A 14,003-nucleotide genomic window follows, 5' to 3' on the forward strand; every position below is an offset into this window, starting at 1 on the left:
GTGCTTTTTTTTATAGCACCATATAATAGTACCATGGGATGTGGTTGCTGAGCTCTTTGTAAAGTAACGCATGCACTACTTTTGGTGTGGTCCAGTGCGGTTTGAGTCAAATGAATGGGCTGAAATCGCACTGCGTTCAGATTATGAATCACATAGAAATGCACAGCGTGAATTCATGGCGTGAGTCGGCCCTTTAATATCTGCCTTCAATGTAATATTTTTCAGTGGAACTCACTTAAAAACCAATAAAAGAAACAAAGTTAGAAATGAATACGATGTCACAAAAATCACGCTGATGTAAAAAGAACCTCTTGGTATATTTAGTGAAACAGCAGGAGTGAAAACTGTCACTCCCTTTTATTCACCTCTAGTCTATACCTGGCTATTCATCCCTTCTACATTATATCACAGCTGTCAGGCCTTATTATAACAATGTACTAACAGTGACAGTGAGAGGTTATGCTGGGCTTTGTTTTTATTCTTTTACAAAGCTCTACAAAAGAAATGTCATCATTAGATGGGATCATTTCAAGAGCTTTTCCATTTAAACTTAGAAGGCAGGAGCCCACAGGTCAGGGGTTATTTATTTATTTAAGGTACTTATATGGCGCTATCAATTTACACAGTGCTTTACATATATAGCGGATAAAATAAGTACTGAACACGCCACCATTTTTCTAGGTAAATATATTCCCATAGACACACTCCTAAATCTTGTGGACAGCCTTCCCAGAAGAGTTGAAGCTGTTATAGCTGCAAAGGGTGGGACAACTCAATATGGAACCCTACGGACTAAGACTGGGATGCCATTAAAGTTCATGTGCGTGTAAAGGCAGGTGTCCCAATACTTTAGGTAATATAGTGTATGCTTATGAAAAATAGATTACAGGGTCATTGACCCACTCCTAACCACCTCCCGGTGACACTTTAAAAAGTTCTAAATGCTCAGGGTTAAGGATCAGCGATTATGTGACCACTGATTGTCAGACTACATCTACAATATGAGTTACATGGGCAAAAACAGGTTAAGTAGTGGACGTGTATGGATTATTTTTAGAGAAAAAGGATACAATTTAGTGGCACTTTAAGTTTACCTACAGGTAGAGTTGCAGAAGACACTTTAAGTCTTTTCTGTTTGGCATAACCCATCAATAGTAGGAGGGGTACATGTCTGTTGGGTGCAGCACTACTGCAATTTCACTTAAAAACAAAAAACATCCTTTAAAGCGATGTTACAATCAAGATAAGAAAATTTTCTACATTGAATCGATCGTTATAAGAAATGGGCTGAACGTTAATTCTATTTTTTTTTTTGCCTCTGCATAGAATCCAACGTAAATTTCAGGCATCCTGTAATTAATCAACAAATTCTCTCCTGGCTATATAGCGCGAGTAATCAAAGTTCAGTAATAACTTATTCTTTCTGCTCCAGCACCTGCATTTCATTTGTTTATTTTCACAGTCTCGGAAATCTGAAGGACTGTCAAAGTGCCATAATATTACCACAATAATCAAAGTTAATTAGCCCCTCTCAATAAACAACAACAAAGTCATTACAGAGATACAGTGAAAGCTTTTTTCTCACTTGGTTGGGGGACATGTTAAATTGTTTTTCCTAAGACAAAAAAATAAAGAAGAAAAATGATTCCTTTGGAAGTGGCAAATGACAAGGATTGGAAAAGTACTTAGAGATACCGTCTGCTCTCACGTAATGCTGAGACTCTGCTAGGATTTGTCTGAGGTTTGAGTGTGATCTGCGGCTTTAAAGTCCAAAAGTGATCCCTGCGGCTGTGCTGTGATGTGTTGGATGTGAGGACACCGGGGGACAATCCACCAAGAATCATAGGGAAGCACCACGGGGGGCTATACTGCTTCTGGGGATCACAGGAGTGCAGTTTGTTCTGTTTTAATTTTTCGTCACTGCACCGATTCCGGCTTGGGAAAGATCCCGACTCTACAGTCGGGATCCACCCAGATGCCTGGACTGGCAGCTGGTTCAGCCTCTCAACGATCCACTAAGAGCCTGAGCCAGCCCCTCCCACTCCCTACACAGCCTGGCACTCCAGTGAGCACTGGAGGGGCAGGGCAGAGCAGAGAGCTGGTGACTGAGAGTCACTGACTCTCTGCTCAGTGGAGACTGAGAACTGAGGGCCTGATCCACAAAAACCCGGAACGTAATTTTTCCTATTTAAGTTACACCGCCGCAAAATCTCTACCTAAGTGCCCGATCCACTAAGCACTTACCTAGAAATTTTGAGCGGTACAACTTAAATCCGTCCGGCGCAAGGCGTTCCTAATTTAATGGGGCGAGTCCCATTTAAATTAGGCGCGCTCCCGCGCCGGACATACTGCGCATGCTCCCGACGTCATTTTCCCGACGTGGTTTGCGTGGTTTTACGTTGCGCCGGGTTTTGAGAATCGCGCCGGGCGTAAAAAAAAAATAGAGTTGCGGCGGGAAAAAAAAAAATGACAGCGACGCGGGATAGAAGGGTCTACTTTTACAAGGTGTAAACAGTTTAGGCCATGTAAAAACAGCCCTAATTTTGCGACGGCAAATTAATACTTACGGAGAAAAAACGAAGCGTAAAAGCTTTGTGGATCTCCGTAAGTGCTAATTTGCCGGCGTATCCCTTTTGTGGATCAGGCCCTGAGTGATCAGCAGTCTTTGATCACTCAATTCTCAGTCTTAGAAGCAGCAGGGGACAGATGCTGCATCCACCTAGGTGAGTATGAATGTTTATTTTTTTTGTAAACCCATGCTTCTCTTTTAACCCGTACAGTGTGGCGCAGATGATTTTTTTTTATCTGTTTGGAGTTGGGATTTAATGGAATTGACTGCATATCAGACCAGCTAAAATGCTGTTTTCTGGGTGTAAAGCTGGCCGTTGTTGTTCAGTCATTTAGTCATGTCCGACTTTGTTACCTTATGGACCTTAGCGCGTCAGGCTTTTCTGTCCTCCACTGCCTCCCGAAGCTTGCTTAACTTCATGTTCATTGTTTCGATGATACTATCTATCCACCTTGTTTTCTGTCATCCTCTTCTATTTCTTTTCATGTTTCCCAGCATTAGGGTATTTTCCAATGAGTCCTTTTTTCGCATTAGGTGGCCAAAGTATTCGAGTTTCAGCTTCAGGATCTGTCCTTCCAGTGAAGATTCAGGGTTGATTTCCTTCAAGATTGACTGATTTGACCTTCTTGCTCCAACACCATAGTTCAAAAGCATCAATTCTTCGGCATTTAGCCTTCCTTGTGGGCCAACTTTCACAGCCATAGGTTACTTCTGGGAATACCATCTGTCGGTAGGGTGAGGTCTCTGCTTTTTATAATGTTGTCTAGGTTTGCCATTGCTTTCCTCCCAATAAGCAAGTGTCTCTTATTTTCATGGCTACAGTCACTGTCTGTCGTGATCTTGGAGCCTAGGAAGATAAAGTCTCTCACTGTTTCCATTTCTTCTCTTTCCATTTGCCAAGAAGTGATGGGACCGGTTGTCATGACCTTAGTTTTCTAAATGTTCAATTTCAGACCAGCTTTCACCTTCATTAAGAGACTATTTAATTCTTCTTCACTTTCTGCCATTAGTGTGATATCGTCTGCATATCTCAGGTTGTTATTTCTCCCTGAGAACTTAATTCCGGCTTGTGATTCATTGATCCTGGCATTTCGCAAGATGTACTCTGCATGTAAGTAGGGTGACAATATACATCCGTGCCACACTCCTTTCTCAATTTCGAACCAGTCAGTTGTTCCATGTCCTGTTCTAACTGTTGCTTCCTGATTTGCATACAGGTTTTTCAGAAGACAGATGGGCTGGTATTCCAATTTCTGTCAGTATTTGCCATATTGTTGTGATCCACACAATCAACGGCTTTACTGTAGTCAATAAAGCAGAAGTAGACATTCTTCTGGAACACCTTACTTCCTCCATGATCCAGCAAATGTTGGCAATTTATTCTCTAGTTCTCTGCCTCTTCGAAATCCAGCTTGTACTTGTGGTAGCTCATGCTGCTGAATCCTAGCTTGTAGAGTTTTTAGCATTACCTTGCTAGCGTGTGAGATGAGTGAGATTGTATGGTAGTTTGAACATTCTTTGGCTCTTCTCTTCTTTGGTATCGGAAAGTCAACAGACCTTTTTCAGTCCTGTGGCCATTGTTGAGCTTTCCAAATTAGTTGGCATATTGAGTGCAGAAAGGTAGACATACACATAACAAATTTCCACCATCCATGCTACATAGTGTGGATAGAAGAATGCCCTACTGCGGCTTTTGTGTTTTGAGAGCCAACCTCACCAACTGTTAAAATCCCTAAAACTGGATGCAGCTACTGGTTGGCAAACCATTTTCCACCTAGCTCCTTCAATTTTTCAATCAATGAATGTTGAGTGGGAGGCAGCCAACAGGGCTACCCACTGAGCAGATTTGGGCTAGCTCATCAGGAACTGCAGTGTTGTACAACCCCTAAATACAAGTATCAAATGTGCATAAATTAGCAACCATCAGTTTAAGCAATGCACTCTACATAGTGAGTGTTGCATGCCATTTGAAGATAGGTTTGTGAGCTACAATCGAAACAAAATATAAAGTACACATTTTCGTATGTGAAACCCGCGGCGATCACATCAGTTGTTATGGTAGCATTTTCACTCCCACATTTTAATTGCAGTCACAACGTCAACCTAATAATTAGATTTCTTTTGATTTAAATATATATATATATTTTGACTTACCCATTCTTCTAATATCTGCCTCTTGGCTTCATTAGCTTTTTGGAGGTTTCTGCATGCCATGATAACATGTGCACCATGGAGAGCCAATGACCGAGCCGTTTCAAATCCTGAGTGGGAGAAAAACAGCCTATAATTATTGGACAATAATCCAAAATTTGTTGTTTTCATTTAGAATTTTTTATTTAAAAAATCCTGTCTTAATCAGCAGGCAGCACACATATGTATGTTGTGTATAACAATAGGAGTGTCTCCTAAACTATTACTATATTTTGAATTATTTAATTTGTAGAAAGATAAAAATGACTAAAAGCAAACAGAAAAAAAATGCAAAAAAAAAAAAAGTCTTGGAAAATGTAAAAAAAAAAAATCACAAAGAATGGTATAAATAATGTAAAGTAAATGTAAAACTATATATTACAATATGTATTAATTATGACAAGACATATATAAAGGTATGGACAATTTATGAGACATATAGAGTACACAGAGCTAAGAATTAAAAATACATTTAAAAAAAAGATAATTTCTCCAAGGTGAAAATACAATGGATTTAGTGTGATTGTAAACCTCAGACCAGAAATATGAACAATGCATATCCCTCTATAGTGTGCACTTGTCTCAGTTAAGAGCACTAATGCCTCATCATGCACACTGGATGTTTTTACAGCTGCTGTTTTTGGCTTCAGGTGTTTCTTTCTACAGACAGTAAACTCCCCAGCATTTTATCATATGTGTCCATGCACACATAGGCCGTTATCAACTTTTTTGGCAGGGGTGTTTTCTGTCTGGAAAAAAAAAAACAGAACTATTGAGTTTCAGGAGGAGTTTTTCAGCTGGGAAAAATGCTATAACTCCGATAACAGCTTAAAAACGTGGCTATTCAACGTTTTTGAGCCATAAGCTTTTGTGGGAATATAGTTTTTCTAAAATAAGCTAAAAACGCTACAGCTAAAAAATGCTACGCCAAAAATGTTGCAAAACTCATTCTACAGCTAACATTACTGGCCATTTTTAGAAAGTCCCGTGTGCGTGAGGCCTAAGTGTAATTTCTGTCTACCGCTTTGTTTCTTTGCTATCAGCAGGAATCACTTCTGACACATTTTCCTGACACCAAAAGAAAAATGGTGACAGAGGAGGGATGTCCAGATGATTGACAGCCTCAGCTATGTTCCTGTGTCCCTTCCCTCCAATTGGCCCTCAAAGCTCTTCACTGAGCTCTGCAGAGTGTAACGTCAGCTCCCTACTTTCTTTTTTCTGACAGCTAAGACAAGCAGTATAAATGCAGCACTTTGAACTGATGTAGAAAAGAGAAGATTGCAGAAAAACAGGTACAACTTATGTAGGAGGATATATTTAATCTCTGTGTATCACCTGAAGATGGTCCATTTACTGGGTATATGTAAGGATTTACAGTATCTCACAAAAGTGAGTACACCCATCACATTTTTGTAAATATTTTATTATACCTTTTCATGTGACAACACTGAAGAAATGACAACTTGCTACAATGTAGAGTAGTGAGTGTAAAGCTTGTATTACAGTGTAAATTTACTGCCCTCTCAAAAAAACAACACACAGCCATTAATATCTAAACCGCTGGCAACAAAAGTGAGTACACCCCTAAGTGAAAATTTCCAAATTGGGCCCAATTAGCCATTTTCCCTCCCCATTGTCATGTGACTCATTAGTGTTACAAGGTGCCCATCAAATGCAGCCTCTCCCATGCCCATCATGCAGCCTCACCAGTGCCCATCAAATGCAGCCTCACCAGTGCCCATCAAGTGCCCATCAAATGCAGCCTTATCAGTGCCCACCAAAAGCAGCTCATCAGTGCCCACCAAAAGCAGCTCATCAGTGCCCACCAAAAGCAGCTCATCAGTGCCCACCAAAAGCAGCTCATCAGTGCCCACCAAATGCAGCTCATCAGTGCCCACCAAATGCAGCTCATCAGTGCCCATCAAGTGCCCATCAAATGCAGCCTTATCAGTGCCCACCAAATGCAGCTCATCAGTGCCCACCAAATGCAGCTCATCAGTGCCCACCAAATGCAGCTCATCAGTGCCCACCAAATGCAGCTCATCAGTGCCCACCAAATGCAGCTCATCAGTGCCCACCAAATGCAGCTCATCAGTGCCCACCAAATGCAGCTCATCAGTGCCCACCAAATGCAGCTCATCAGTGCCCACCAAGTGCCCATCAAATGCAGCCTCATCAGTGCCCACCAAATGCAGCCTCATCAGTGCTCACCAAATGCAGCCTCATCAGTGCTCACCAAATGCAGCCTCATCAGTGCCCACCAAATGCAGCTCATCAGTGCCCACCAAATGCAGCTCATCAGTGCCCACCAAATGCAGCTCATCAGTGCCCACCAAATGCAGCTCATCAGTGCCGCTCAGTCTGTGCCCACCAATGCAGCTCCTCAGTCTGTCTTTATAAATGCAGCCCCTCAGTTTGTGCCCATCAATCTTGAGCCCCTCAGTCTGTGCCCATTGCAGGCTCACCAGTGCCTGGTCCACACAGGCGGGACTGTTACAGCGCCGCCGAATAATTCAACTGCAAGCTCCATGACATGTCTGTGTCATACACAAGGGGAGGATGAGGAGAAGAAGGGATGGGACTCAGGGAGGACTCCACAGTCTGCACCTGGATCGGCCGCAAACACTGCAAGGACCGCTCACGGACACCAGCGTCCATGTACGGACACCTTGCCAATCCCTGGCGGTGCTCAAATTAATGGCTTTGCAAGATGCACAGCCATTACTTTGACAGGCTGTGACTGAAACCAGCCCAATGAGCCATTAGCCCACCGGGAAACTCCCGGTAGTCCTGATGGCCTGTACATGCCTGCTACACATTCAAGCAAAAAAAGATGGGTCGCAAACGCCCTGCAAACACGAGCAATTTTCCTATTTAACTAGCGCCCCCTATCATTCATCATTCACTAAAACACGAGGTATACCCATTCGTTTTTTTCAGGGGAGCAGCTTCAATTTTATATTTATCTATTAACATAATTTGTTCCACATTTATTAATTAATTTTTTGGCGTGAAAATTCCACTTTACCAAACACGAGCAATGCTCACCGCCTGTCAATAGCCTCTGAAGTGCAATCTTAATGCAGATTGGGCTTCAGGCATCAGAGGAAAAGGGGAGCACGTTTACATTTAGAATTAAGGTAAACAATGCAATAATAACTTAAAATATATGCTTACTAAAATATAGTATGCTTTCCCTTTAAACAAATAAACTTTAACCAATATACCTAAGCAAGGCATTCAGAAAGCATAAAACAATACTCTGCAAAGCCTAGTTTCTGGAATGCTGAGTTGCAACAATGGTTTACGTTAAACAGTCAGTGCTGAGGCAGGTGTATAAAGACAGCAGTACACCCTTGGATCCCTCACGGATTGCTACGGCATAGACATGTAGAAAATTTACTGTTGAATTAACTGGGTTAACTGGATTGGTTTAAAATGACTGAGTAAACTCTGGCTGTTTCTCGTGCAACCTCGAGGGACCCATCCATTGTTGTGTACGGTACACTATTCCAAATCAAAGCATTCAAAAATTAAGTGCCGTTTGCAAGATTGATGAAGAAGCCATATGTTCCCTATTAAGTCAAGAAAGACAAAAATGTATAATTACACCATTTAATGTACTTAGCAAATATTTTCAGTTAGTCTATGGAAATCCACCAAAGCGATTAGGAATTATGACAATAATACAGCAGGGTTTTTTCCACGCAGCAAATATTTTTACGTGACATGGCAAAAAAAACAGACATTAGGAAAGAAAAGTGCCACTTTAAAAAAAAAAATAATAATAATAATAAAAATCAAAAAGCAGATTGCTATGAGCAAAACAAAGTCTAGAATGTATTACTTTCTAACGATTTTGTGGGCAGCTGCAGATTCAAATGACCGTGTTATTTCAGAAGTTGGCTAAAAAGTTAATTGCTTAGTCAAAGACTTTATGGATTGAAGAGCAAAAATCTTTGACGTTCTTACAAAAGTGACAAAGAGATCGGCTTAATTAAAGTGCTCGAGGGCCCCTGTAGCACGAGGACTGGCTTCAAATGCCGATATTGGCAGGACTGTATTTCCTTGTGTGATAAGTAAGTTGTCCATCTAAAGACAACCAGCACTTATGTCAAGAATTTGACCTCAACCTGTGCAGTCCTGTGATAAACAGGAGTAAATGTTTTACTAACATCAGTTTCCACATACCACTATGCCTTCAATGGGATAAAATTCACTTTTCTAAAGTTTTTTTTAAATACATACATGAATATGATAATCAAAAAATAAACATGTGGACAGGCTATGCATATGTAGATAGTTTTATATTATCTACAAGCATCAAAACACCTTTACAACAAGCCTTCCCTGACTTTAGTAGATGCAAGCACTGTGGAACAATTCATCCTCAAAGTTCACAGCACTGAGGAAGTTTAGGTGATTGTAATTTTTTTTTTATTATTAAAATAACAAACGTAATTTTTACGTGCTCTGTGCAATGGTTTTGCACAGAGCAGCCCCAATCTTCGGCTTCTTGGGTCCCCCACGCTGCCACTCCTGCCCCCCCCCCCACACACATAATGAGTTCCCCTATAGCAGGGTAAGGCAACCTGTGGTGTTCCAGCTGCATTGCAAAGTTGACAGTTACAATTACTCCCAGAGGCATGATAGGGTTGGCAGTTACAATTACTCCCAGAGGCATGATGGGACTTGTAGTTCGGCAACAGCTGGAGTGCCACAGGTTGCCTACCCCTGCCCTATAGCAAGCTGCTTGTTATAGGGGCACTCATGCATGCTCACTCCTGAGCCCTATTCTGTATGTCCATTGACACACACGGCATGGCTGGGCACCGCCTCCTGCTCCTTGATAGCAGCAGATGCCAATGGCTCCCACTGCCGTCTCTGAGCCAGTAAGGAGGGAGAGAACCAAGAGAGTTGCAGCTCTCAGTCGTATTGCTGGATTGAGATCAGGTAAGTATAAGGGGGGCTGGGGGCATGCAGAAGTTTTTTTTACCTTAAAGTGGTAGTATAGCTACTTTTTGAAAACTTGCTGACAGAAAGGACATTTATGACATCATCTGACATAAAAGCTAGGTTTAATTCCCAGCATGCACCGGTCAGTGACCTAACAAAGAGGGTGGTGCCACCAGGTGATGTCGCTAGGTAGCTCCACCCCTTACCTTTATAAGAGCTGTCAAACCGGCAAGTCAGGCATTTGGCGGTTTATCTTAGTTGACGGCGAAGTAGTTTTTTGTTTTGTTCTTTTCCGGGTCCGGTAGTGGCTTGATTGACAATGGATTTACACCAGGGGACACTTTATTTTTTTCTTTAATAAAGGAATTGTCAAAAACTGTCTAATTTTTTAATACATTTTTACACTTTTTTGGGTGAATGGGAAAAGGTACCCATTCACCTTATGCCACGTACACACGATCGGTTTGTCTGATTAACACAGTCTGATGGACCGTTTTCATCAGACTAACCGATCGTGTGTGGTTCCATCGGTTTTTTATCCATCGGTTAAAAAACTAGGAACTTGTTTTAAAATTATCTGTTGGTTAACTTACCGATAGGAAAAAAATGATCGTCTGTAGGCACGTCCAGCGGTTAAAAATCCACGCATGCTCAGACTAAATTAGGGGACGGGAGCGCTCGTTCTGGTAAAACTAGCGTTCGTTATGGAGATAGCACATTCATCACGCTGTAACAGACAGAAAAGCGCGAATCGTGGTTTACGTGAGCGCGTTCTGACATGATCGTTTTTTTAACCAATGGTGTGTAGGCACGACTGATCATCAGTCAGCTTCATTGGATAACTGATCCATCAGTCCGTTTTTATCGGATGGACCGATCGCATGTACAGGGCATTACTCATTCACATTGGGAATTCCAGATTCTGATAAGCCCCCTGCCCCCAGACCCCCACAACCATCGGCCAGGGTTGTGAGCACAATGTGCTTTGGGGTGGTGGGGCAGAGCCTGATCGCCCCCCCCTTTCCTGCATGCTCGGATAAGGGTCTGGAATTTATTTACATTTTGCCGTGGGGTTCTTATTAATCAGACCTGAGGGCCTGGTATGGATTGGGGGGGAACCCCCATGTCATCTTTTTTTTCCTTCACTTTTTTTTATTGCTGCCAGTGTTTTTTTTTTTATTCAGCCGTCAGCGGGAGAAGCCAGGAGCGCCGCTGGGGGACCCCAGAAGAGGAGGATCAGGGCCACTCTGTGCAAAACCAACTGCACAGAGGAGGTAAGTATGACATGTTTGTTTTTTCCTTTAAATAATATTTTTCTTTGCTGTCCCTGAGTAACTCTTGGCCAAATTTGCCCCTTGGGCCACAACATGGACACCAGGAATATACCCAATTAGATTTCTTAATAAAATGCATTTTTTTCTAAAAATGCACAGTGGTTATATTACTTTACTATTTGAGCTGTAAATACTGCTTTAGTGACTCCATGCTTAGTTTGCCTGCATGATGAATACAAAGTTCAACAATATGGTTAACTGGATTCTATATTTGCCTTTACGATAAAATACAGATCCATAGAACACCACACAATATGCATTAGAGAGACATCCAGCAGTGCGCGTAACTCGAACTGTATCATTTTCTCCAACAAACCGGAAAATATAAATAAACATTTCATCCCCGCCTTCTCCTCGCAGCAAATATGCTGGAGAGTTTTTAAAGAAAGATTAACAGATTACTTTTTTCACAACTGAATAGCACAGTAATCACCCCTAGCTTCTGGGGAGTGCAGATGTTTCGACTAAAACGGAGTAATGAACGCGGCGTTCATGTGAGCACAAAATGTGTTGAACAAGGCAAGTATTAATTTTAACAGTTTCATTTTTAGTCTGCTGAAGAACATTTTGCTTTTATTTTTCCCTAATTAGCGTAGAGCTGCCAACTATAATACAATATCATTTCGAGAATTAAGCTGTAATGGAATGCAGGTTTCTATTAGCTAGACCGCAGCGGTAAAAAGCAGAGCTGGGAATTTTTTTTAGAAATATGTTGTGACTCGTGTACACTCCACGTAGGTGTAATTGTGCATAAGATTATGTTATAATGGTCCCTTCCTTATAGAATACAAGTGATTAGATAGAAATAGAGATAATAGAAAAAAATATTAAACCCACCCCAATCGCTGCATGCTAGCCACCCTTCGTTGTCTGAACTTACTGTTAGTATGAAACCCCCATTTCTCATCATTGCTCCCCAAAATGGCGCAATTAACACCATGTGTGTTATGTTCCTCCATGTGACAATGCTCAAGCCTAAAGACTGGCTACTTAAGACTGCACTGTGGAGAGGCATAGAGCATATTTTGAGTTTCTCTATACTCAGACGTATCGAGATCCTGGTCTGACGATGGCCAAGTTTGTAGCGAAGGAAGGAACAGTTCTAAGGTTACTGGGCATGCTTTGAAATGAGTCCTGCCCACTATGAAATAACTTCTGTCAGTGCTTGTCCTGCCCACTATGAAATAACTTCTGTCAGTGCTTAGGCCCAAAGGCCTGTCTGGGGCCTATGAATGCTGAGGTGGTCCTGAGTCTTGACCGGTGTGGAGGAAGCCAAGCCAAGGAGAGAAGACCCAGGGGAAGACCCTTGCTGGAGAGTCAGGATAAAGGCTGGTCTCTCAAAAGGGCCTGGTGACTTGCTTGGAGGATGCACCAGAATCTGAAAACATGCTTGCAGTGTTGCCAGGTTGGCTTAAAAGTTCTAAAACTGTGAAGCTGTACTTTTTTCTGGATCTAAAAATAAGCTTGCGGTGTTGCTGGGTAGGCTTAAAGGTTCTGACACTGTGAAGCTGTACTTTGTTCTGGATCCGAGGAGTGAGTAAGTGATCGGCTGTGGTATCCGAGACCCTAATCCTCTCTCATACCTCTTTTCCAAGTTCAACATTAAAGCTTTAAAAAGACCAAAATTAATTAGTGCCAAATTTCTGTTCAAAACTCCTTTTTATAGCCATGGACTCAGCCCTGGGTAAATGCTAGCTCCCTCTCTGCCTCTGGAGGTGTTATTCTGCCTTTAGAAGGCCCAGGGTGGTCCCACACACTGTAACCTGTAAAGCCAGGTAGGAGAAGGTGATTATACGTAAATATGATCTCAAGAGTCTTTTGACTTTATCCTGGTAGTCCACAGTTGTCAAGAGAAAAAAAAATCACATTAAAGACTTTCAAGCAGCTTTGACAGTTACCGCTTGTTTAGATAGTCTCACCATTAACAGGGATAAAAGTCCCGTTGAGAGAGCCACAGTTCACAAGACCATTGTTCTCAAGATTTTGACTTCCTAAAGCAGGTGTATGTTAGACTTCTGTCAAGCGGGCCTTGCTTTCAAAGTCTCTCAGCAGAGGCTTTTTGAAAGACGTGAGGACAGATAAAAATTCAGATATTCAACAAGCAATTACAGTGAGTGTGCAACAGTATATTCATTGGAATACGTTGAGCTCTGCTTAAGCAGCTAATCCTGAGCGATCAAGTTCAATCTACCCCAGGGCAGGCCCCTCAAGGGCATTGGCTTTAGAAAACTACTTCAGTTTCCAATCCCCTGGAATTAATGGTGGCATTTAAAGTATAGAGGGTGTTCCAATTGATCATCAGAGATCAGCAGGTGAAGATGTTGTTAGCCCATCAAGGAAGCACTGGGAGTCCAAAACTGCTCCATATATTGCAGAAAACCTTCCAGTGGGCCAAGCAGAACCTGGTGGAGTTGACAGTATCATATCTTTCGGTTACACAAAATACATAAGCTGATTCTATAAGTCATCATATGTACAGCACTGGGAGTGGACCTTGAACAGAAGATATTTGGAAAGAAATTTTGCATTATGGGGGAGGGTGAAAGTGGATCTTATGGCAACTCTGCTCAGTGCTCACTCTTTTTCTCTGGGTTATACTGTCCCCAGGTGATGGCTTAAGATGCCATGGACTTTCAATTTACTCCTTTACCCTGCGTTCTTCATCCTGTGAGTGTTGATGAAAATCCAGGAGAGGGTCCAAGCCATTATCATCATACCATGCTGACCAAGGAGATTTCTGCTTCTCTGGCAATTGCTAGTGGAACCCCCTATTCCCTTACAACTGAAAAAAGAAAATCATTGTCATTTTCTCCATCCACACCTCAAGAGATTTTATTTGTTGGCCCGGTGAACAGAGTCACTGGGCTCTTAACTTTCTTCACTGGTAATCAACATCCTACTGAAATCCAGAAAATCATAAACTAAAGCCTCGTACACACGATCGGATATCTGAT

At 41.9% G+C, this 14,003-nt stretch overlaps 1 protein-coding gene across 1 annotated transcript in view; it reads right to left on the reverse strand.

Annotated features, from left to right (window-relative positions):
- Positions 1-14,003, reverse strand: part of WWOX (WW domain containing oxidoreductase) — a 1,052,038-nt gene that overhangs the window by 986,064 nt on the left and 51,971 nt on the right. Inside the window, exon 5 of the mRNA XM_040329188.1 lies at positions 4,724-4,830. Coding sequence (XP_040185122.1) covers positions 4,724-4,830 — 107 coding nt within the window. The remainder of the gene's footprint in view (positions 1-4,723; positions 4,831-14,003) is intronic.

This window comes from Rana temporaria, chromosome 11 (genome assembly GCF_905171775.1).
Source record: "Rana temporaria chromosome 11, aRanTem1.1, whole genome shotgun sequence".
Classification (NCBI taxonomy): domain Eukaryota; kingdom Metazoa; phylum Chordata; class Amphibia; order Anura; family Ranidae; genus Rana; species Rana temporaria.